The sequence below is a fragment of the Anser brachyrhynchus genome (genome assembly GCF_964034855.1).
Source record: "Anser brachyrhynchus genome assembly, chromosome: 18".
Lineage (NCBI taxonomy): Eukaryota > Metazoa > Chordata > Aves > Anseriformes > Anatidae > Anser > Anser brachyrhynchus.
The window spans coordinates 8,031,267-8,054,513 of NC_137711.1; the positions used below are offsets into that span (position 1 = coordinate 8,031,267).

The window sequence follows — 23,247 nt, forward strand, 5'->3', positions numbered from 1 at the left end:
AATTACGCAGACGAGCAGAACCGAAGGGACTGGCGTGACACAGCAGGAGCTGCGGCGGAGCCCGAGCTCCGCAGCGTGAGAGCAGCCCTTTGTGGGGCACGCATCAGACCTCCGATTGTGCCTGTGATCCGAGCGCATGTGACATCAGGGGGAAGGGAGACAGCAGCCTGCTTTGTGGCGCTCCAGCCCACTGCCATAGTGCGGGCATTGACTATTCTGCTGTAATTAATGCAGAGCTGCTTGCTTTAAAAAGAGATCTTGATCAAGCAGATGCACCTCTCTAGCAGAGGCAAGGGTGTTCGCTGCCACGCTGATGGAGATGGGAGCTTACAGAAGCAGGGCTGCTCTTATCTTTAGGGTGTCTGCGCTAATTTGAAGCAACAAGGGGTAGAGCCATGGGACGGAACTGTATGTAGTCGTGAATACGGTTACAAGACAGTACGACAAAAACCTTAAAATAGAACAATGCAGAAGACAAATGCATGGGGTTAAGTGGAATAGCAGCATGGTTCTATCTCTGTTTTAAAGCTTGCACTCAGCTCCTTCCCCTCCCTGCCTTGGGAGGAGATTTGGGTCTGATTCCTAGGTTAGCTAAGGTCACAACTTGGGGCTCTCATCCAGCTTCTGGGGGAACTTCTTAAACCAAACAGAACACTACAGTGCCATTTCACAAGCGAGACAGAAGCAGCAATAGTTTTTCAGCAGTTGGGCAACACGGTTAACCTGGGCTCAAGTCAAAACCGGTGATCACTTCGCTCTGCAACCCCCGTCTGCAAAGCAGCAGGTGCTGGAGGAAGGCTGTGGTCAGAGCTGTGAGCACGCGGCGCGGAAGGAACCAGCAGTCTGCCTGTACTTTCCTGGCAGCATAAGGCTCTCTAGATTGAGAAGTAGTGCTGACCAATTAGCTGCTCAGTCCTCCTAAAAAAAGGCAACAATTTTTGTGCACTAACAGAGGTGTGAAGCCACCCTTTCATATGGGAAGGCAACAACAAATAGAGCAAGGTTCCCTTACAGAGTGAACCTCTTTGCATCTGGCATTTAAAACTCGTCACTCAGCTAAGAATTACAGAGATATCACAAGCTAGGCACGGGACCTCACCTGAGGCAGAATGATAGTCTTGGAGTTATCAGCCCACACCACTTCCACCTTGCTGCTGACATCCACGCGAGCCACCTGTCCGACCGAAGGCTGTGGACACAAGAGCAGTTCGTCAGCCTCTTTTCTTTCCCAGGCTGTTCAGTGCAGAGCAGGAAGCTCTGGAGAAACAGCTGTGCCCCACGCTGGAGACCTCCAAACCTGCACCCTCCTAAAAAACGCTTGCAGCTTAGCCAGAGAGCCGGCTGCAGCAGAAGTGACAGGAGTCCTGAGGTCCCACGGAGAGGGGGAGAAGAATCCTATGTGTAGGGTTTCCATGAGAAAACCCGTAACACTACCACGGAGATGTGGAAGACTCCTCCCCATGGCAGAGGACCCCCAAAAGGCTGGTCTGGCAGCAGAATTCCAGAATTTTCACCAGGATCAGAGCTGTGGCCGTCCCAAGGGGCAGCAACCAGGGGTATCTGCCAGAAAGAGACCTGGCAGTCCCCTGGAGCAGGCTGCCCTCTAGTGGGTCGCAGCAGCCACCCAGCAGGAAGGGCTCACAGCGGCCCTCGCAGGGTGCAGGAACAGACCTGCCGCATGCAGCTGGCACAGAGGGTGCATGTTAAGCGGCATCTTGCACTGGAAGGTTATCTGGGTCAGCCGAGCATGCATGGATATGTTTCACGCTGCTGAAACCAGAACTGCAAGAGGAGCCATCCTACACCCTTTAACCCTTTTCTAGGGCAAACAATGTCTCAACAGGTGGAGGTCTTCCAGGCAAAATAAGGAAGCCTCTTTCCTAGCAAACAGCATATTCATAGAGTCACTTAGGTGGGAAAAGACCTCTAAGATCATCAAGTCCAACTGTTATTTTCTACAAAATAAATTGCTTCCCTTTCCTTCCCAGGAGATGAATCCACTCAATGATCAAAATTAACACGTACTTGATAAAACAGACAAAAATCAGAACCCCAATCTTCTGTGGCCAAATTAAATTGGTTGCATGACAAATGCGCCTCTACTCTTGGCTCAGGAATCCACGGAATATTCTCATATTACAGGTTACTCAAATCCTAAGCAATCCTTAAGCCTGATTAAAAACCATAAGGCAAATCTTTGATTCTTGTCTCAACATGTGTTCTGGCTTTGTTACAGTCTCTGTCACCACGGTCAAAGGATTTCAAGGTTACATCTCCACCAGACCTGGAGATGTGATATGGTACTCGTGACAGCAGAGGATACTATAATATAAAACTAGCAAGCTAGGGAGTTTAGGATGCCCAGGATGTGGGCATGTGGGGTCATAGCTCTCCCACTGACTCTTTCAAGCGTCCCCAGACTAGTACCTGGTGACAACATGGTCACGTAAGTGTGCTGAGAACCCACCTCATCTTCCTTAGCTGTGGCTCCGTCCGAGTTGCCGATGCGAATCACAATGTCAGTAGTGCGGAAGCGAAAGTCTGGATGGTCAGCAATGTCATACACGCTCACGTCCTCCTCCTCCCCGATCAGCTGTGTTGCAGACAGAAGGCAAACATGTCAGCCCCAGGATGCTGCACCGATCCTCCCAGCACTCTTTCAACACCTAGAGTACTCCTCATCACATCTCGTCCATTTTCGGTTCTCTAACAGACTGCAGGAAGGAACTGCTGCGGTTGGTTAGACTCGTCATCCCATCCTGTAGTGCACCAGCCAAGGAACAATAATGAAAGGAAACTGATGCTCTCCCTCTCATCTCTTCAGGTTCCCTCACCTTCGCTTTGGGTTCCACGCCACTGAGATGGCGAGACATGCAAGAATGTTTAACTCCCTTCTGAACGCCCAGATTTCTCACAGCAGTTTAGCGGGGCCCAAAGGACTGCATTTACTTTAGAAACAATCGAACTGGAAATATCTGGCAAAGAGCTTATCAATTGATGGGAAACATCTTTCCTTTTGTTTCTCCTGGAGAAATGCTAGGAGCTCACAAATAATGAGAAGTAAAGCAGAACACAACCCCAGACGAGACTGATGTTCTGTTTCTAGGCATACAGGGCCCTGCTCAGCTACAACACAGCCCCCGTCCTAAGGCAGAAGGCCCTGCACTGGATTTGAGAGGGGAGACTCGAACCACACATCTTCCACTAGACTGTTGTCCACAAGAGTCTGTGAAATCGTGTTCCTATAAGCTCCCCAAAAAGCAGGATAACAAGCCATGGATTCTCTATCAACTAGTAAAGACACAGTAGGGAAAAAGTCTTACAGAGAACTCAAGAAACCAACTGCCTGTGACTACAAACATTTCCATCCATACCAGAGCCTGGTATCGATCATGGGATGAGAACTCTTTGCTTGTTCTTTGCTGCCTTGCAGGCATCTAACAAATATGCGGTGTCACCACTTCTGGCTGAAGTCTCCCAGGCCCACGAGCACATGACTGTTCCCATCCTCAAGGACAGACTCCACCGCAGAGCTGACTTCCAGGTTTATCTGTGTGAACCTCGTGCTGTTTTGCGGCTGCTTTCTCTTAGCTAGCCTCAGCAGGCACTGCTGCTGCACTTACCTCCACGTCGTCCCCGCTGGATTTCAGCTTGAACCACTTCACCACGCAGGTACGGCCGATATGGTCACCAGACTGCACGACTCCGTATACGCCGGGGTCCTGGGAGCTCTGAGCTTTTGGTCGCAATGGTAGGGGAAAAAACAGACAAGTTAAGTGAAGGAGCACAGCCTTCACGCACGCCTGAGGCTGTCAGCTCCCCAGCTTCTAGCTGAAACCTTCCGTTTGTGAATGGCATGAGGAAAAACAGTTCTTCCTACACAGTCGAAACCGTGCTCAGCTAAGGAGCTACATTTTAATAGGGCACAGAGTGATGATAAAGCAAGATGATGTTGCATCGGACAGGGTGAACACATTCACTTTGGGACCCCTTTTGAGCTCTATTATAAAGAGAAAACAAGAAAACGAGCCATCCCCTTAGTGCTCTGCCCTCCAAAGCACTTCCACGATGACAGAGTGTCTGCGTTCCTGGACAGGACAGCCAAGAGCTCCCTGGAAGCAGCCCTGGCTGCCAAGCTCATCTGAAACTGCGCCACCCACAACAGTTTTGCTCCTCTGGAAAAATACACAGGACAACAAACATGGAAGGCAGACAGGATGAAGGCATACGTGTGCGTATGTCTGCACCGTGTAGCCTACAGAAAAAAGCTGGGCCTGGACCTGGGCTGTTATCCAGACACCTCTCAGATTTGTGGGGCTGACAAGATCCACCTCTCAGCACACTTAGCAGGGACACAGAGAACTGCAGGGAGCCCAGACTCTGCTGGAGGGCATGCATGACACGGGAAGGCAGATCCCAAACTGGGACAGAAGGACTGGAGCTGATGGGTATCTTCAGTTTCCACAAAACAGGTTTAACCCACGAGACTGGCCAGACAATTACTCATTAAAAATGGGCACGCAAAACCCTTTTTTTTTTTTTTTTTTGACAACCAGCTTTCCATCTTCCCAACCTCTGAGAAAATCTTGTGCTCCCCACCGCTGAGGGTCGACTACAGAAGCCAGCTAAGAGCCGGCTGGCGTGCCATCAATATCTCATAGCCTACAGCTGTAAATCTCCCAGTCATCTCCAACTTGTACTGTGGCCCTCACTAGCATCTCCAGTTGGTTTAGTGAAGAAAAGGAAGGCGAGTAGATGTTGCCTCTGGGTTGCCAAAACACTGAGAAAAAGAGAGGGTCATGACAGGCAGGTCCTTCAAAGAAAGCAGCAGGAGATGAGCTGTTTGTCCCTCCCCTCATTCTGGGACGGAGCTCAGAGCCATTTGCGCTCTCAAGGAGACGGCAGGCCACCCCTGCTCTACAGAAATGCTGAGAACCCTGGTTTCGTTCCTTGGCATTTACTCCTTTCACATCTTGCCTGTCACAGTTCAACCTTGGTATATAATAATGGTTCTCTGCTGACATTCGGGTAAAGTCACCTGAGCCGCTCTGCCCCCTGTAAGGCTCTTGTGCCCACCTCACGTGAGTAGTACTAACAGCTACCGTAAAAAGGGCTAAAATGTACATTAGAAGATCCAGATTGAGAAATACTTTGTAATTAAGAGCATGTTTGCTCCCCGAGAGCATGTCTTTGACACTCAATACCTCTTTTGTCCACCACGAAATCCCCAGGGCAGAACTCATTGTTGTCCAGATGATGGACTGGAATCAGCTCATTGGAGCGAATGTTCGTCTCCACGGTGCCATCCTGCCACATCACGTCAGCCGAAGTCATCGTGGTCACCACTTCCACAGCAACCCTGGGAACGCAAAGCCGAGCAGTTACCAGAGGGAACGTGCACGAAACCCACCCAGAACTCGATGCTGCCGACATCAGGAGTCAAGACGGATCTCGGCACTTTGCAGCACCACAAGGAGAAGCCACCGGGCTGGGAAGGAAGCCCGGTCCCAGGGGAAAGAGCTGCACAGCAGGCTTGGTTTTGACAGGTTCTCAATCACTGCACGTTACACTGCAGATGTTACAACACGCACCAGTCTGTATTGCATGAGGATTTACTTTCCAGGGAGCTGAGCTTATTTCATTGCTAGTGGAATAAATTAACATGACTACTGGCACCCACTTTCCACAGCCAGCTGAGGTAAGACAGTAGCTGGAAATACTTTGAAACTGAAGATCTTCTCCACTGAAACACCTACTGGTATAGCCTGGCAGCTTGGAGGAGCCTAGGACTGGAAAGGAAAAAGAAAGCAGCATCCATCTCAGTCCTTCCAGAAAGGAGAAGAGGCTGAAAACACGGAATGTGGGTAAAGCAAAAGGACATTTTGTTTAAAAGAGAACTCTCCTTCCCGGCTGTTCCAACATACACATGTATTTGTCTGCAGGTCAAAACCAAATCCCAAGCACACAACAAGACCGCATGCTGGTAACTCCACTGTGAAGCATGACAGCTGGAATTTATTCCATGCCGTAGGAGACATGAATATGGTGGAGGGTTCTTTAGAAAAGCCTGTCCAGATAGCCTGCAGCTCCATTCTGCCTGGCTCCACGCAACTTGTCTTTTCAATCCCACGCTGATCTTAAATACAGCCTTTATTTGCCTGGCCAGGCCTTGCAGACACAACACAAGTGCTGCATTTGTGTTGGGTTCAAGTCAAACCATAAAGCGGATACAATAGGCTGTTTTCGCCCACCCCTGTTTTTATGCGTGTCAGCAGCGAAATGTTCTGGAGTGGAAATAATCCGAAATTTCTGGCAGGGCCAGCACCCAACTGCAGAGCTTATCAGGGAAGGAAGTCTGTAGGAGGTCAAGTGTGGTGGGTGACACGCCAAGGGAGGATTCCTTGTCTCATAGAGGATGCACAGCTGAGGATGGGAGAGGGGAAAGGCCAGGGGACACGGTCTGGTCCTGTCTGCAGAGCTGTTTATGCTGCTTCACAACTCATTTTCAACGATCCACCGCTCCTGGGCACTAGTAAAAATCAGGATGCGTCCTCACTAAGAGATAACCAGAGGTGTGCAGGCTGGCCGGGGAGCTGCAGCAGGTCACTAAATGACGGAAAAGCCTCGTGCTGAGCTGGCACCCTGCAGCTGGAGATGCCCACGAGCTGACACACCGGGTCTGGTGAGGGACTGCAGCACGCTCATCGGCTTTGCTTTTCTCTGCAGCGCTTGGCAGCACACCTCCTGGTGGCCTCACCAGCTTCCTCTGAATATTCAAGCAGCGAAGACCACTCATACTGAGCTTCACTCGGAGGGCGGTGAGGCACTGACACAGGCTGCCCAGAGGAGCTGTGGCTGCCCCATCCCTGGCGGTGCCCAAGGCCAGGCTGGATGGGGCTGGGGGCAGCCTGGGCTGGTGGGAGGTGTCCCTGCCCGTGGCAGGGGGTTGGAATGAGAGGAACTTCAAGGTCCCTTCCAACCCAAACCATTCTATGATTCTACGAATACTGCTCTGCTGAGCATTGTGACCTTCAAACAGAGTTTCTCCAAAACCTGCACGGAGTAAAGGAACAGCTCTCCTTGTATACAGGCAAAACTAAAATAAACAAAATGAGAATGAAGCTCAAGGCATTCTCAAACTACTGGATCTCTTAAATCCTGGTAATGTCACTTTTCTGGGAGGATTCTCACATCTCTGCATCAGAAATAAAGTAATGCAGAGTTTTTATACAATTAAGTAGCCCAGGGAAGCTAGCAAGGTAGGCTAGCCAGCTGTCTGGTGCCCGTGCTTCCCCTAAACACAGCTTAAACATGCTCAAATTCAGAAAAAGGGGAAAATGCTGAGATAGGTATTTCTAGAAACGGGCAGAGACATGCAATCCGCCAAGCTACTGAAATCAATTCTTCTGAGGCTCTCAAGAAGTGCATTTTGATCACTAAAAAAACAATTAGAGGCATATTGCTAGCAAAGGTTGCAGATCCCTCTACAAAGCAGGGTAAGGATAAAGCAGAGAGCACTGCAGTACGAACCCCTGCCAGCACAGACCTCCCTGAGCTCTGCGGGCAGCCCTCTATGAAGGCTAGCTGTCCGTTCACACTGTCGTGGTCTGTCCTCAGCCTCTCTGCAGAAGCTGCCAGCGAGGTGGCCAATTAGTGTCACGTTTAAGCTGTGCAATCTTTATACGCCTCCTTCTCTGCGTACAGAGCCTAGCGCAGCGCAGATATTCCGGCGATGCCCCGAGGCACAGCAGAAATAGAGTAGCATCGGTGTCAAATCACGTGGCCCCAGTTTCATCACGGGTTGGACGGAGACCAAGCTGGTTTCACACAGGTCACTGCTCTGTTATCACAAAACGATCACTGCTGGTGACTACCAAGCAGTGTCCTAACACGAGGCACACCATCAGCCTCCACCCAAGCTGAGGAGGTGGTTAACATCTGAGAGCTTTGATAAAGGAGATTTTGGCACTTATACCTGAGTTTGGAAAGCCAGCTCACCTGTCTCCTGGCTTAAACTCTCTTGAAATCTTGGTCTTCTTCTTCTTGTGCTTCCGCTTCAGGTTTTTGATGGAGAGGGGGATGCTCTTCTTGCGGCCGGTGCCGCTGCCGCTCTGGGACGAGGCGGTAGAGCTGGCAGAAGAGGTGACAGAGCTAGTATCATCGGTGTCATCGGCTGCCTCGTCATCAGCATCTTGCTCCATGGACTGAAGCCGGTAGTCAGACGGTGCCTCGTCTTTCAGCAGGTAGGGAGGCTGCTGCTGTCGCGCTGCTGCTCCCCCTTTCTCTTTCCCCGTTTCTTCAGGCTGCTCCTCCTTTCTCTCCCCTGCACTCGGTGCGCTGTTGGAAGAGTCATCCAGCTCACACTTTGATCCAGGCTTAATGTCTTCTGCTTTCTGGTCAGCGGCTGTAGCAGACTCTTTGTCAGGGGCTTCAGTGGTACCCTGAGACTCCGGGGAGCACGACATGATCTTCACTATCTGCTTCTTCAGCAGCCTCCTCACCTACAGAAAGCAGACCTGGGTCAGACAACATGCTTGTACACTCAGCAAGCTACCTAGGAACAGGTGACTTTGTACAGAAGGATACAGCACCCCGTGGGCCTCTGCATATTTCACGACACCGGAGTATTCTGCAAACCAGCAAGTCATGCTGGCGAGAGCACACTGCAGCCATCTCAGCACTGCTCTGCTCAGGAGCAAACACCAGCCAGCTCTTGAGCAGCATCAGACTCGTCCGTAGGAAGGCAGTTTGGCTCTTTCAGGCTATTTTAAGCGAGCTCTGAACTTTTTGTGATGGAAGGTCACAACAGGCTGCAGCAGTTAATCTATGTAACAGGCGCAGCTGTGCGGGGAGGTCACCGTCCACACTGCTGATATCCTGTTATTCTAGGAACACCGCTGCTCTACAGCCAGGGTGTAGGAATCATAGCCTGACTCATTAGGCCTAGGAAGGGAAGGCTTCTTTGTATCACTGTAGCAAGGATTTACCTGAATAGTTCAGCTCCATTAAAAATCTGAGGTTATGTTAATGAAAGCAACATGCGCCCGAGTCCGGGCTGTCAGAGCACAGCTTCACCCCTGCAAGGTGACACCTCTGTGTTCAGTGTCCTATTCATGTTCTCTGGGGGCATTAGCTGCATGCCTCGCCCGGGCAGCGAAATTGCTGCACAAGGTGACTTGGTTGCTGGCAACAACAAGCCATTACTCTTTACAACAACTGCTCCAGGAGCGGCATTTCAGACCACATGACTACCAGGAAGATCTCTGCTTTAAAAGCCGCAGCGATCAGAAATGATTTGAGAAGTCACATCTCCCTCCCTCCACCCCTCAGCTCACCTTTTTGGCAACCGATCCTTCACCCAGGACGCAGTTCCTCTCCGGGCATTCACAGGTGATTTTTGCAGGCTCCACTTTGTCTGGGAACACATAGAGGCACCTCTCCCCGAGCTGCCTTTGGGCATGGTCAAAGCACCCCAGACGCTTTACCCTGGTAGGACGGGAGGAGAGCCATGAGCACAGTGTAAAAGCAGTAACAGAACCTAGCTGCGACCATATCCTCATGCCACTGAGGCTTCTTCTGGGGTGCCAGAAGCTAAAACCGCACCAAATCCTTCCCAGGCACACAATTATAAAGGAGGAGTGGGAAAATCTCACTAGGGACCGGGCGGGGATACAAAGGGTTTGGGTGGGACACCAGTTGCTCCTCTCCCTCTGGTTCCCCCTCCCAGCAACAGCTGCCAAGAGGCATTTGAAGTTGGCATTGTTTTTTGCTGTCTTCGGAGAGCTCCCCTCCTCCAGCCTCCCTCGGAGCTCCAGACAGGACTGTGCTGCATTGTGCTATTACTCATCTGACTTTTCTGTCTGAATTTTGTCCAGCTCATCTTTGCAGCTGCAGCCTGCAGAGGGCACCAGATGCTCCTTCAGCAACAGCTCGTGTCTAGAGCAGGACACTTCATTGCCTGCTGCACACACACACATTTAAAAGGTGAAGCCTGCTTCAGGCACAAATGGAAGGACAAGGGAAGAAGCGAGCAGTTGCTAGACACCACTTTCCTCTATGCACTCGTTGGCTGGAAAGCACTTGGAGAGAACAGCAGGATGCTAGCCCTTGTAGCGGTAACTCAAGGGACTGCTCAACTCATTTGGAAGCTATTCCTTCACCTTTTTGAACCTCTGGAATACAGGCATATAACAAGGCAGAAAAGAACTGCAAACAGCAGCTTTGTGTCTGATCAGCTGCAGGCATGTCACCCCCAGTTTGTGCAGAGATTTCCAACTGCCCTCACCTGGACAGGTTCTCCTGGCTGATCACAGAGGGGGGAGGGCTCACACTGTCAGTACCTCCAGGGCAAAAGCTTTTAGTGATCCAAGTAACTTTTAGTTCTACCACCTGCACCTGCAATGTAAAGGGAGACAAAGACATTTAATTTTTCAGAGGCGTTCCTACAGCAGCGTCTAGGATCTGAAAGCTGCAGCACAGGAAAGCAGCAAACCTGCTTTTGTCACTGAAGATGGCAAAGCGCGTTTCAGTGCACCCAGAGCCACTGCAGCAATCCCATAGCACGGCTCTGGGCAACACTGAGAGCTCCTACAGGTTTTAAACTTTAAGAGAGACATCTGGCTTTGGAAGGGAGCTACAGTATATACAAATCAGCAGCCCAATGTCACAAAGAGACATGCTAATGGACTTGGAGCTGCTCCCTCTTTCAGCACGGAGTCAGCAACATTTCTCCCTTTTTGGACAGCATGCAACATTAAGTTTCAATAGAAGAGGTGCTTCCACTACCCTAACGATCAGCCACACAGGCCTTTAAGTGTACTGGCACAGGATCATCTCACGGGGTGCCAGCAGGGACCCTCGGGAGGAAGAGCCAAACCCTGCTCCAAAGTCCCGTCAGTCCCCAACGAGAAATTTGTCACTGCAGAAGAACAGAGCCCCAGCGCGTTTGCTCTGGGAAGGTTACCATGGCAAGCTGACTCCGCTCCAAAACGCCAGCCAAGGACCCATTCTGTGCAGAAAGTGGCCGTGTGTCAGCTCGTCAATCCTTACCTCTTCCACCACCACTCTGAACTTGCTTTTTGTGCTCAGAACGGGCTTCACACCCGAGAGCCACTGCACACTGGAAAAGACTTTAGAAGGCCCGATGAGGACTTGCCCAGGATAAAAGCCATATGAATCATCAAAAAAGAGACCCTGTAGGGGAAAGGGAGGAAAAAAAAAACATAAAGGGCTTGAGTTTTAAGATTCCAACGTTTCTCTTCCCTCATCCGTGATCAGTAAGACTAATCAGAGAGGAAAAAGTCTCGCTTGCAAGTTGCCCATCTCTTAAAGTTCATTCTCCTCCCGAAATCAACCTAGCAGTTTCTATAGCAACCCACTCGATCACACATTCATACGGGATTATGACTCAGTGTGGGAGAAGCAAAGGTACTTGCAAGAAACAAGAGATACGGATTTCACACAAACGTTCTCAGTAACAAGGCAGCCGAGGTGGGCCCAATCCTGCGGAGGGACACCCCGTCTTTGCCACGCTCCAGTTCGAGCACCTACAGCTTTCCGGCAGCCAGAGGGATCCTGCCTTCACTCCTCTGTTTGTCAAATTAAGTTTGTGAGTATTCCTTCTGTCTTAGGTGGATTAGTCAATGTGACAGCCCTCTGAAAACAAAACAGGACTGTACACAAAACAATGACTTCCCTAGAACGCTTTTCCGCTGATATTTGGAGTGATTTGAAGAGCCAAAGACTCAGAATGTGGGGGCGGACAGAGCAGTTTAGAGTAGAGAGAATACAGAGTACAAAAATGTATGGAGTCTTGTAATTTGTCAGAAAGGATAAGAGCAGTGCGACAAGATCTAAATCAGGCATGTTTCCAACACAGCAATTCTGCGCACAGGATCGACTAACACTGGAGACAACTCACGTCTCAGGTGAAACTGCAAGCCTCTAGAAGACTACGTGCACTTTAAAGGCAGCCTGACTCCAAAAAAGATCTCAAAACCAGGTACCTAAAAGCTGGATGCTGCTACAACATCAAATTAACAAGCACAAAACATGCTGTACAGCCCAAAGCAGCAGAGACTAAAATACTGGAGAACGTCTAGCAACAGACCACACCTTTTCTGTACAGGACAAGAAACCACAGCAGCGCATCCTATTAAAATGATATTCCATTTACTCTGAAGAAACAGGCAAACAGAAATGAAGTTTTAGATCTTTGCTTTGAAGGCTGGGAAGGATAAGGGCTGACTGTAATGTTAGTTTTTAAGAATTACGTCATTCTCTCAGTCGATTCCCAGTAAAGCTGCCGGGAATGCAGCAAGGCCCTGCTGATGCTACTTGGGAGGACAAGCAAGCTATTGTCTGCCTTGGAAGGTAAGGAAATCTAGATTCCACCATCACACAGGGAACCCCACGTTTCAGCTGACAGGCTAGCAAAACCTTCCCCATCACCTGATTTGGAAAATGCCAGTATGACGGCAGGACTCCATTCAGGGAATGCAATGGACTCCAACAGCAACAGACAGTGTTTTACACAATCTAGAACACCTTTTAAACGAGATGCCCTCTTCCAGAAGAAAACGTGAAATTTAAAAGTATTAAATGGAGCAAGGGCCTTTTCAAGCATGTACAGATATAAGGAACAGACAGGGAACTGCCTTGAGACCAGCCAGCTGACTGCATGTTATGCGAGCTGTTTGCAAAGAATGCAGCTGGATATGCACTAATTGTAATACCTCCTCCAAACCTGCTCATTAACATTACCTTTAAGCTACAACCTATTACATTTATTTTCAGAGAAGATCTAGTTAAGTGATTTTCAGCTGTGATGCATCATTTAATTTTTAACGTTAATGAACGACTACAGTTTTGCCTTCCGCCCTCCCTCCTACGCAGAAAGCTGATCAGAAGGACTCTCAGGAGAACCAGAAGCTCACCGAGTCACTGACGTGAGGACAAACGTCATACAGCTTGGCTCCATCTTCTGTACTCATAGAACACCTGGAAAACAGAAGAGACACGGTCACACTTCCAGAGCCATCCACCTCAAAAGCAAACAGCACCAAATTAACAGCTGCTGCCTGAGCAACTCTGCCCATATGCCCAGCAGCATATTGCTGAGCCTTTATGGTCCAGAGCAGAGCTGGCTACGGACAAGCTATAAAAAACACTGCCTGGTATTAAAAGGCTCCATTCAGCAAGTTAAAAAAATAAATTAAGTAATACGCAGGGCACTGGACAAGATTTGTCTGCTGCAAACGTCCCGTTTGTTATTCACACTGCCACTGGAAACTAAAGGCAATTTGGGTATGCTTGCTTCAGTAATAGCTTCATTTCCAGAGTAAGTTCTGGTGGGATTTCAAATGATTCATTAGGAAGAGATTTTGAAAACAGTTACCTCATTTGACACAGCTACGCATGAGCTGGTAACAGACACCAAGCAAGATTTTAAATTCCACCAGTAACTGCAGACAGTACAGAGAGAGAAGTGCAGCTATTTTTCACTCCCAGTTTAACATGTTTTTAAGAGCCTTCCAGTCCGGATTAACCAAAAGCTAAAAATCAAAAACATCACAAAAGCATCCACCAATAATCTGTTATAGCTCTTGCATTGCTCACTTCTCTGAGAAAGATTCAGAGCTGGCTGCAAGCTTTTTAAAACTCATTTATATATTTAAAATTGTCATCATTCAATTTACAAGACAGATGGGTTGTTTCCCAGCTGCATGACCCATGTGCCTTTTGGCCCCCCACTAATTCCCTTGCATCAATAACAAAGTTTGTTGGACAAGACAGGCCTCAGTAACAGTGAACCTAATGAGTTCAGAAGGTTTTAGTTTATAAGTAACTGCCTGACATGCACAAGAAACCAAATTCAAATCATTTTACTAGCTTTGCAGAACCATAAATTAAGGTAATGAGATATTTGTTCCAATGTTCCTGGTTAAATCTCCCTCTAGAGTTACGACTTTCGATTACATCTTCATTAAAAAACAACATTCCTAATGCTGTTGCAAATAACAGTGAAGATAAAGCAAGGCTGACCTTAAGAGCTCAAGTTCCATCTTGAGCTGCTTTTTCAGCTTTAATAAAAAGCACTAGCCTGCAATTTTCCACGTTTTTGCAGATGTTTAAAGGTAAGAAGCTTCCCTCCCTGCATCTCAGTGAAGGTATGCTCTCCTAATGAGGTTTGGAATACGTGATCTGTCTTAACCAGCCATTTTTCCAGGGCAGAAGAGCAGTAATATTAACATATTTTAGTTCTGGAGAACTGATCTGCTGGCAGTGAAAAAAATGACACCTTTCAGATAACACATTTTCCAGAGGGTGATCACTGAACCTTGATAATTGCAGAGAAAGATGTATTCTTACTCTGCATCTGAAGATATAGCAAGCAGACAAATTAACAGTATGTGAATGGGAAGCCCAGCGTGTTTCTAGTTCTCCTAAAACAGATCAGGATCATGAAACTGAAGGGGGAGAGTATTCAACAGAAAGAAGTACCTGGCTCCATTGGAAAGCTTGAGGATGACCTGGTTCTTCAAATCATAGACCTTGCCCAGCCAGCAGTCATAGGCTATGTAGTCACCATACATGAAGGGCTACGAAGAAAACAGAAAACAAACCTTATAAATCGCAGCCCTTGTACTTCGAGCCATCAAGTAAATTCTCACACAACACAGACTGGATAGCAATCCCAAAAGGGGATTAGGGCAGCAACTGCAGACCTCGCTGTAAGCTAGAATTAAGATATACCGAGGAGTTTGCTCGACAGTCAGAACACAGCCTGGATTCTCCATTTAAAAAGCTCTGACTCTGTGGGATTTTTCCTCAGATCTTAAACTTGCTATGTCAAGTGTCCCATTCTGTTCAAAAGCTACTCTGCAAAGGAGGGGCATACTCACTCTTGCCATCAGCTAACTTTAACAACTAATCATTATTTATTTTCATCACTGAGCCTAATATTCAATCCCGGGCAGAGAAGCCTGTATCCCCCTGCCTTTCCACAGGACGTTTCTTGAGAAGGGTCCTGACACTCCTCCTGTTCACTCCCAAATCATTTTTTTCTCAGAGCAACCAGAATGATAAAAACCTATACCACTTAACATCTGAAACCCCCCCCACCCACTCAAGTGAGAGAACCAGGTACGTTGCAGTTTCAGCTTGACTCCTCTTAGCATTTTTATAGCCTGTTTAACAAGTAATGATATTGCAGCTCGAAAGCACTGTGCCAGTACAATGGGGCTGCCCCAATCAGGCACCAATCTCAGCACAGAAGCTCTCACCCAATTTAATCACAACCTAGCCCTCCAAGCCAATTTGATCTCAGCAATGTGATCAGAAACACAGAACAGATGGGGAGAAGAGGAGCTACTGCATCTTCTTGCAGGGAGGATGTTTTCAGTATGCCTAAAATAAAACCAAGCTGCAGATGCATCTTGCACAATATGGCTGCTTCCCTTGCATGCATTGCTTAGAATACAGCAGCACCCCTCTAAACAACAGAGCTCTGGCTCCAGTGTTTATTTTGGCTGCATTCTCACCCAGATATGTTGCAGGTCTTTGCTGTTGACAGGGTAGAGGATGCAGTTGGTTCCTACCAGCTTCACAGCACACTCTATGTTGACATCAATCACAGTCCCACACTGGCTGTCCTGAAATCACAAAAGAGAAAAAGGGGTTATAACCTAGAAAAGGCCCTACATACACACGTACATGCTCTATGCACAGACAGGAGGTGCAGAAACAAGTCTCAGGAGCAGAGTCTGAGTGCCCTCCCCTCAGCACTCAGATCCTTGCTCTGATGAGGGATTTCACGTGATCTTAAAACAACTCCGAGGTTGACATCGCTATTAAAGACCTGTGCCATTTTCTTCCCAGTTAAAATCTGCAATGGCTGCTAACGAAGCAGCCCAGAGACTCTGGTATGTGGTCAAATAAGACAACACTGTCAGGTGATTAGAATTTATTTGTTTTCAAATCTGCCTGGCTGTTTAGTCTACGCAAGCGAGCAGATCTTTGCAATTCCGTAGGACCATCACGCGGATATTGCCCTGAACCAACAAAGGCAGGGTAGATCAACCCCAGAACACAAGAATTCTTTAAAGCAATCTGTGACACCTCATTTAAAGCTTGATTTTGGAGGACTTTATCAATGGCCGTCACTTGCTGCTACGCAAAAAAAAAAATCTGGCACCTTTCAGATTTCAAGGTTTCAAGCCAGATAATTTACAGTTGGTCCAATTATGAGATGGCTGTCATTATCTCCATCACTTCGCTAAAAAAGTTGTATTTATTTTTTTTCTGTCCCCAAGAAAAATACCGCATGCTGTCAAGAGCCTTCTGGGGCTTGCTTGGCAGGGAGCACGCAGTGTGCACGTTGCTTACACATATGGCAGAGGCCTGCAAGGAAGGGCTGCTAACCCAAACACTGTCAAATGCGGCAGCTGCCCTGGCCTGCTGACAGCTGGGACAATCCATACTTTTATTTATTAAAGACCGGAGTCCACTATGAAAGCTGGCTGAGGCAATCCGACAGCAACTCCTGAAGCTGTCCTTATCTGAAACATCAAGGTCACTGCTCCAACAGGACTTGAGCATAACACTTGAAGGGCTTATGCCCCGTGAGAAGTGGATTTGTTTGCTCGGTTTGCTTATAAGCACGCTGTTCTTTTGACCGTATCAAATATTTATTCAAGGCTTTCACCCAGAGCCCTCGGCAGCCCTTTGGGGAGCTCACGAGTTTGCTGGTGCTCATCTCAACACGGGGCCTGGCAGTTCGAGCAAAGACACCCTGCAGATGCATGCAGTCCAGGGTAATTCCTGGACAGATTGCTCTGCCCCCTTGTCCGTCTGCCTCTCCACCTGCCTGCTGCAAGCCCCCTCCTCGCACCGCACTGACCCTGTACCCACAGCTCCCGCGGAGGCGTCGGGGACAGCAGCGTCCCCGCGTGCTGCCCGAGCGGAGCTGTGCCAGGAGGCTGGGAGAGCTGGGCTGGCACAGCTCGAGGCAGCAGGGGTTCGTCCCTTCCAGCTGCCCCACAGATTTCTGCCATTTCTTTCTACAAAGGCTGGGAAGCAAAAGGAAGCCTCTCCCAGACGGAGCTGCGCCGATGGATGCGGCTAAGCCTGACGCAGCTTGCGGCCCGCGAGGCCTGCCAGGAGGAGCCCGGCTGAGCCAGGAGGGCCCAGCAGAGCCAGGAGGAGCCCAGCAGAGCCCTGCTGTTCTCTCTCACCTTCGGAGAGCCCCGAGCAGGCTTTGCCAGGGCTACGCCTGATTCACCACAGCCGCTGCCAGCACGGCTCCAGCCGCAGATGAGCGAGGCCTGCTCACAAGTGGCACCTGCTCAGCTGAAGCTCACGGCTTCCGAAAGCCAAAGCACAACCACTCACCCTGCCTTTCCTCCACCTTAAGCTATTTAAATATGCTCAAATCCATCCTCAGCCCATCCGCTGCAGTTTAGGGTTTGGTTAATTTGTGTTTTAGATTGCTTTGTAGCCAGAGTACAACAAAAAACAAAAACAAAAAAACCAACCCCCTTGTCCTACGCTGAGCATTTCAGGATTTATTTCCTTTATCAGCAGCTCTGAGACGTGGTACAATCCAGCACCTGTGGTTTCTGTGGATCGTCTCGTCTCTGGGCTGAAACCCTGCCTTTCCCCGGAGAGCACCCAAAGGTGCCCTGCAGCACCCCGCAGGCCTGCCCGTACTTGCGGCCGGCCCCGGGGACCTCGCGGTGCTGAGGGAACGCCTGAGCAAGGACAGCTGAGAGCAGTCTGCTCTGCAAGAGTCCCCACAGGCCTTCTGAGGAGGCTGTGTCTGCGGAGAGATTACAGGAATTGGTGCTAAGGAGCAGGCAGCAGAGTTTCTCCCTCCATGCTGCAATGTCCCTGTGCAAATAATGATACCAGCTAAGGACAGATTATGGAGGCCCTGTGCCCTTCACCTACCCCCAACCCACGCTGGGTGCAGATTCCCTTCAAGATTCCCTTCAGGCAGAGCACGAAGCAAGCTGCTGCTCTGGGATTCGAGTCCGTCACCCTGTCTATACCAACTTACGAAGCACCAGGTTTCCCATGGCAAAAACCCTTCTGCCACCAGCGCCAAACAAATGAAACCAGTACCACATCAGTATCCCAGTGCCTCGCACTCACAGCTCCCATTTACTGCAGTTGGATGCTGCCTAGTCACGGGCAGGAGCACGGGGTTTGTTCGGCTCGCTTCCCCTTCCAGTTACTAAAATGCTTGAGCAGGAACAGAGCTCTGTACGTGACTGCTAAGAAAGCAAGGATCAACGCTGCGAGCAGCCTTAGAGGCTACAGGACTGTTGAATCACAGCTCTCCTCTCTCACCTGCCACTGAACCTTTGTTAATATCAGTTTATTTACTCTGCTGTCACATGAAACATTAGCCTGCGACAGGGCAGGCAGCCTTGCAGCGGGGAGGTTCTGCTGAATCACGCCGGGAGGTTACAGCAGCGCTCAGCACTGCGGTCCCCAGGCGAGACGTCGCCAACTTGTCTCGTCTTCCAGGCCAGAGCTCGGCTCCCCGCCGCCCTGCCCAAACACAACCGTCCCGATCTGCCTGTTAGATAAAGGAGGGACCATCTGAAACAAGCCCACGTTTCAATTTCAGTATAAAAAAAATCCCCCTCAATCCCACCAGCAGCACTGGCAAGGGGAGGTGACTGATCTTTGTGGGCACTGCAGGCTTGCTAGCAGAGCCGGTGGATTCCAGCCCCATTCGCACCAAAATTCAGTTTTCTCCCCAAATGTTCTTCCTGCTTCTTCTGGTGCCCACAACAGCATACACCACGGTGGAGATGCTCAGTATTTAAGCAGTGCATGGACAGCAAAACGATTCTTTTCATGACCCCATCTGAGAGAAGGGCAGCTCGGCAAGCACATCCCCCATTTTGTGCCTCCCGTCCTTCTACTCATTCCCTCAATGCTCCCTTCTAATTACGCCACCCTCTTAATCCCTTCCTTTAGAGAGGACAGCAGCGCCCGGCAGCCTTTGAAGCAACAAAATCCAGGTGTCTGACAGATTACAGATCCACTTCTAAATCTTCTCCCCAGGCTAGCGTATCACCTGGAAAAATGAAGTCTGCCACCGTTCCTCATCCATCTGGATTAGACCTGTGGGGGCCCAACCGCATTCAGGGAAAATGATCTCATTTTACGCTTCAGACCCCGAAGCTTTCTTTCCTCACGCTCAACGCTAGACGAGAAGCACACGAATTTGAGTCAGCTCCCTTCTCTTGAGGAACGGAGGATTTCAAGTCCTTCCCGCTCAAGGTTAAAAACAAGCCCGAGGAGAGTGTGGTGAATACAGAATAAGTTCCACATTGTGCATTTGCCAGGCCAACTGGTGCAGGGCAACCATCCCACATCCTGAATTTGGCAGGCTGACACTTGCAAATTTTCTATTTTAAAGACTTTGGTAATTTTTGCAATACATCTGGTGAGTGAAGGTTTTCTTTGGGATGGAAAGGGGTTTATTTTTTCTTTTACCACTGATATTTAAAATATACTTGATGGTAAGGTGAAATGTAAGTCGTCTTCAGATTTGCTATGCTTTTGAATAGAGGGGAGAAAAACTGAGTTATGCACTCACCATTCCATCAATAAAACATGACGTTACCAGCCACTAGTACAAATGGTCAAGTAAATGCCGTTGTTTAAGCATGCAAACAGACAAGAAAGGAGCGTGCACCTGCTGGGACACACCAATGCAGCTACCGATACCCGTGCAGCAAGCTAGAGAAGCCAATTTCTGCTTAGGTGACTACGGAAATCACAAACGAAAGAAGCACATCCACATTTGCCAAGAAGAAAACAACTCACAGTCATTTTAAGCTTTCAGGATAGTACCAAGCATTGGAGAACAGACAATTGAGAGGCAGGACTCGAAACATCCTTCTTTGAGCAAGAAGGATAACCACAGTGCCCAGCTGGGCCAGGGACAGCAGTGTGAACAGCTGATATTTCTATTTGCTAGCAGTTCTTTGTTTTGGAGTGAAACGTTTTCATAAAGCTGCAGTTTTAGTAAGGTATCTTGAAGTCAAATTTCCATTTCAAACAAGAATTCAATTTCTTAAGGAAATGCTTTGTTTCAGCATTTTCCTAATTACCCTTCAAGTTCTTTTCACTCTTTTCTTCTCCTCAGAACATTCCACGCAAAAGGGATGGGCTTACTGTTTTTTCCCTTTAACTGACAAATAAAAGGGCTTTATTTGAAGCACCCAGCCAGGTCAGGGAAGGGACTTCTCCATCCCTGCACCAGGCTGCACGCCATGTGGTGCAACTGCAGCAGGCCGTGGCCAGCTGCCGGCTTCATCACAGCCTCGGTAGCTACGCTGCTGGAAGCAAGTCAAGGGAAGATGCGAGCGTACACATGGCAGGCCATATGGCTCGAGGTTACAGGTTAGGTGTTAGCAGCAGCAAGGAACTGCCAGCCCAGCTAAGCTCCTGAAGAGATCACATCTCATTTGATAATCGATACGCAACAGTGTTCCCAGTATTCCCCACAAAAAGCAAATCCACGCGTCTCTGACAAGCACAAATGCTGTAAAACCAGAACAAAATGACTAGGACTTAAAATAGCATCCGGGAGTAGTAAAGGTAACGATCGCAGGCTGCTGATTAAGAACCAGCTTGCTTTCTGCCAACCTAGCTGTGGCAGATACTTCAGCGTGTCTTGCTCCAGGAGAGTTGGGATTTGCTGCATTTCTTCTGGGAGCAATCAGACAAGATGGTGCTCACTGCAGATTAAGAGGTCTCCCTGAAAATATTTCCTCCTGTTTTTCTACCACGGCACACCAAAAGGCGCACAGGGATCGAGCGACCTGCCTCTGCTCCAGCTTCCCCATCAGGTCAGGGAGAGCAGGTCCACACTCCCCACAGCTCACACTGACTTGATTTAAAACTTAAATGGTGCCAGGTTTAGAGGAGCTGCTTGTCTCATTACCTGACATTCCCAGGCTTGCCTGCTCAGGAGACCTTTGCAGATACGCAGCAGCAGCGAGGCAGCCTTATCAGCATTTCATTTTCAAAGGATGCTGCTAGGTCTATTAAACACACTAAAAATAGAACACACTCAAAGCTTTACCGTTCAGTTCCATTCAGGCAATTTGGCAAGCCTCAGAAATCCATGCAGCAGCGTTCTGGTCAAAGAGGGACAAGGAAAAAAGCACTTACGCTGGAGCTCATGTGTCTGACCACATCTCGAGGGACGACAGAGCGATCTTCAAGCTTCAGCTGAGGGGAAAAAAAAAAAGAAATACTGGATTTAGTGAGCCCAGGTGACGCTAGGTCAGAAATGACATGACAAACACAAACCGTGCCCCATCCCTCTGGACTGGAGAGGCTTTCAGCAGAGGATGCTGAGGCACCTCCACATATGGAGTTAACCTCCTTGGAAAACTTGCAAAATGCCGTCGGCAGACCTGAAACACAGCAGCCAGGTGATCCCTCCCTGATTACAAACACAAAAAGGGGCGCAGACATCCTGACCTAGTGCCCCCTTCCTCATCCTCCGCCGGCATCACACAGCACTTCCCACCCACACCCAGTCTCTGCAGTAGGGGAGACAGGAGACACACGAAGCAGCGCACCACACCACGCTTCTGTGCCTTTTTCTGCATGTTTTTCACCCAAGATGTTCCCTAAATACCCCTGGAAATCCCATTTGGCCTGGAGCATTTTAAGCAAGAAGCACTACGGTGAGGAGACCTAGCCAGCAGGAACGGGCTCTGGTGTCAAACTCATTGCAGCAAGCACTTGCCTAAAAAGAAAAGTCTCTTGCTGCACTCATTAGCCTGCAGGTCCATGCAGGCAACACAAAACATCAGAAACAGCACGGATGAAGCCACAGCACCGCTCGCACCCCGCTTCCTGACACAGCACTTGCTGCGAGGAGCCGGTGCTGGCACCAGGAGAGGCAGCCGGGCCATCGGCGCCTACCCTACACACGCAGAGCTGTGGCACCAGGACCCGTTACTGGTACGGGGAGGCATTGCCTGGTGGATCTGCAGGCGTTTCGGGCCAGTTCACCAAGCCACGTCCTTCCAGCAGAGATCCGTCATCGAACTGCTTCAGAGCGCTGCTTGCGGGCTCTTTCATTACGTGTTATTAACAGGCTCGGAACTACAAAATGCAGTTCCCACCTAACGCACTACAAAAACGCTGTACGAGGGCTAACATCCTAAGCACACCGACAGGGAGGCCACGAGGCTGAAGGGCAGTCCCAGGCTTGCTCAGCCCCCCAGAAATTCAGCTACGGCTTCCTTCTGCTGATCGGGGACAACTTTCAGCTGCATTTCACCGCTCATGAATGTATTTGCAGAGCTCAGCGTGCTGCACCGACGCAAACGCACTAATTACAGCCGGGGCGTTTTGGGAAGCACCACGGGAGCTGAGTGTCAGGGACACACTTTCACATCTTCCTTTGAATTCACCTCGCCGCTGCTGCTGCACACGCCGCTTCTCCTTGATCCCCAGCCCAAAATCCACCGTGCTTCGTCAGCATTTCAGCCTAGCCCACGCCCTGGCCTACAGCCTGCATTACTAAATCAGACATAAATCTATAATCTGAGGACAGGATCCGGAATCGAACCAAAGCACCCGAGTATTTCTTGCCTTCTTGAGAGCGTGTTTCAGTAAGGGAGGAAGGGAGGCAGCCAGCTAGGCTTTTAGACCAGCTGCTGGAGTCAGGACTCCACCGGAGTGGGAAACCTGAAGCCTCCCACAGCCCATTTCCAGACTGGGGAAGTGTTTTCATCGCCTCCCACATCCCACCGGGGTATAGATAGACATCAATTTTTATAACGCTTCCTCAAATGATTCGTTCAGGTACCGCGCAGATAGCCCCTTCGCATCCCGAACCAGGCAGCGACGCTCCCACTGCAGTAGGCACACTTGCAAGGACAGCATTTGGGGCAGTTTAACTTCGGAGTTCTCTTACTGCAAAACCCAAAGCGTACAATGATAGTTTCTTTTATTTCAAGATGTATTAGGGCCATTTGACCGCCACATGCTGGATTAAATTCATGCGTAACCTACCACAGAGCCATACCGCTGTGTTCTGTATTGAACGGTACCCGAAGAACCCAAACTGACAAGCTGACCCTATACAAATATCACCACTGCCTGGTAACTCTGAAAATTGTAAATAGAGCCTTCCCAGTCGCCTGCACCGGAAGGATATAACCACAATCTTTCTTCCAAAAGGCTCCAAACTTTCTCTGC

General features: G+C 49.3%; 1 protein-coding gene across 2 annotated transcripts in view; it reads right to left on the minus strand.

The window, feature by feature from the left end:
- UBE2O (ubiquitin conjugating enzyme E2 O) overlaps window positions 1-23,247 on the minus strand; it is a 62,344-nt gene that overhangs the window by 10,127 nt on the left and 28,970 nt on the right. For both annotated transcript variants that reach the window (XM_080560802.1, XM_080560803.1), the window contains exons 2-13: window positions 21,199-21,258; window positions 15,543-15,653; window positions 14,503-14,600; window positions 12,936-12,999; window positions 11,050-11,193; window positions 10,286-10,395; window positions 9,336-9,486; window positions 7,999-8,501; window positions 5,205-5,359; window positions 3,624-3,736; window positions 2,468-2,593; window positions 1,100-1,189 (exon numbers count right to left, since the gene is read on the minus strand). In XM_080560802.1, the coding sequence (XP_080416928.1) occupies window positions 1,100-1,189; window positions 2,468-2,593; window positions 3,624-3,736; window positions 5,205-5,359; window positions 7,999-8,501; window positions 9,336-9,486; window positions 10,286-10,395; window positions 11,050-11,193; window positions 12,936-12,999; window positions 14,503-14,600; window positions 15,543-15,653; window positions 21,199-21,258 (1,725 nt within the window). The remainder of the gene's footprint in view (window positions 1-1,099; window positions 1,190-2,467; window positions 2,594-3,623; window positions 3,737-5,204; window positions 5,360-7,998; window positions 8,502-9,335; window positions 9,487-10,285; window positions 10,396-11,049; window positions 11,194-12,935; window positions 13,000-14,502; window positions 14,601-15,542; window positions 15,654-21,198; window positions 21,259-23,247) is intronic.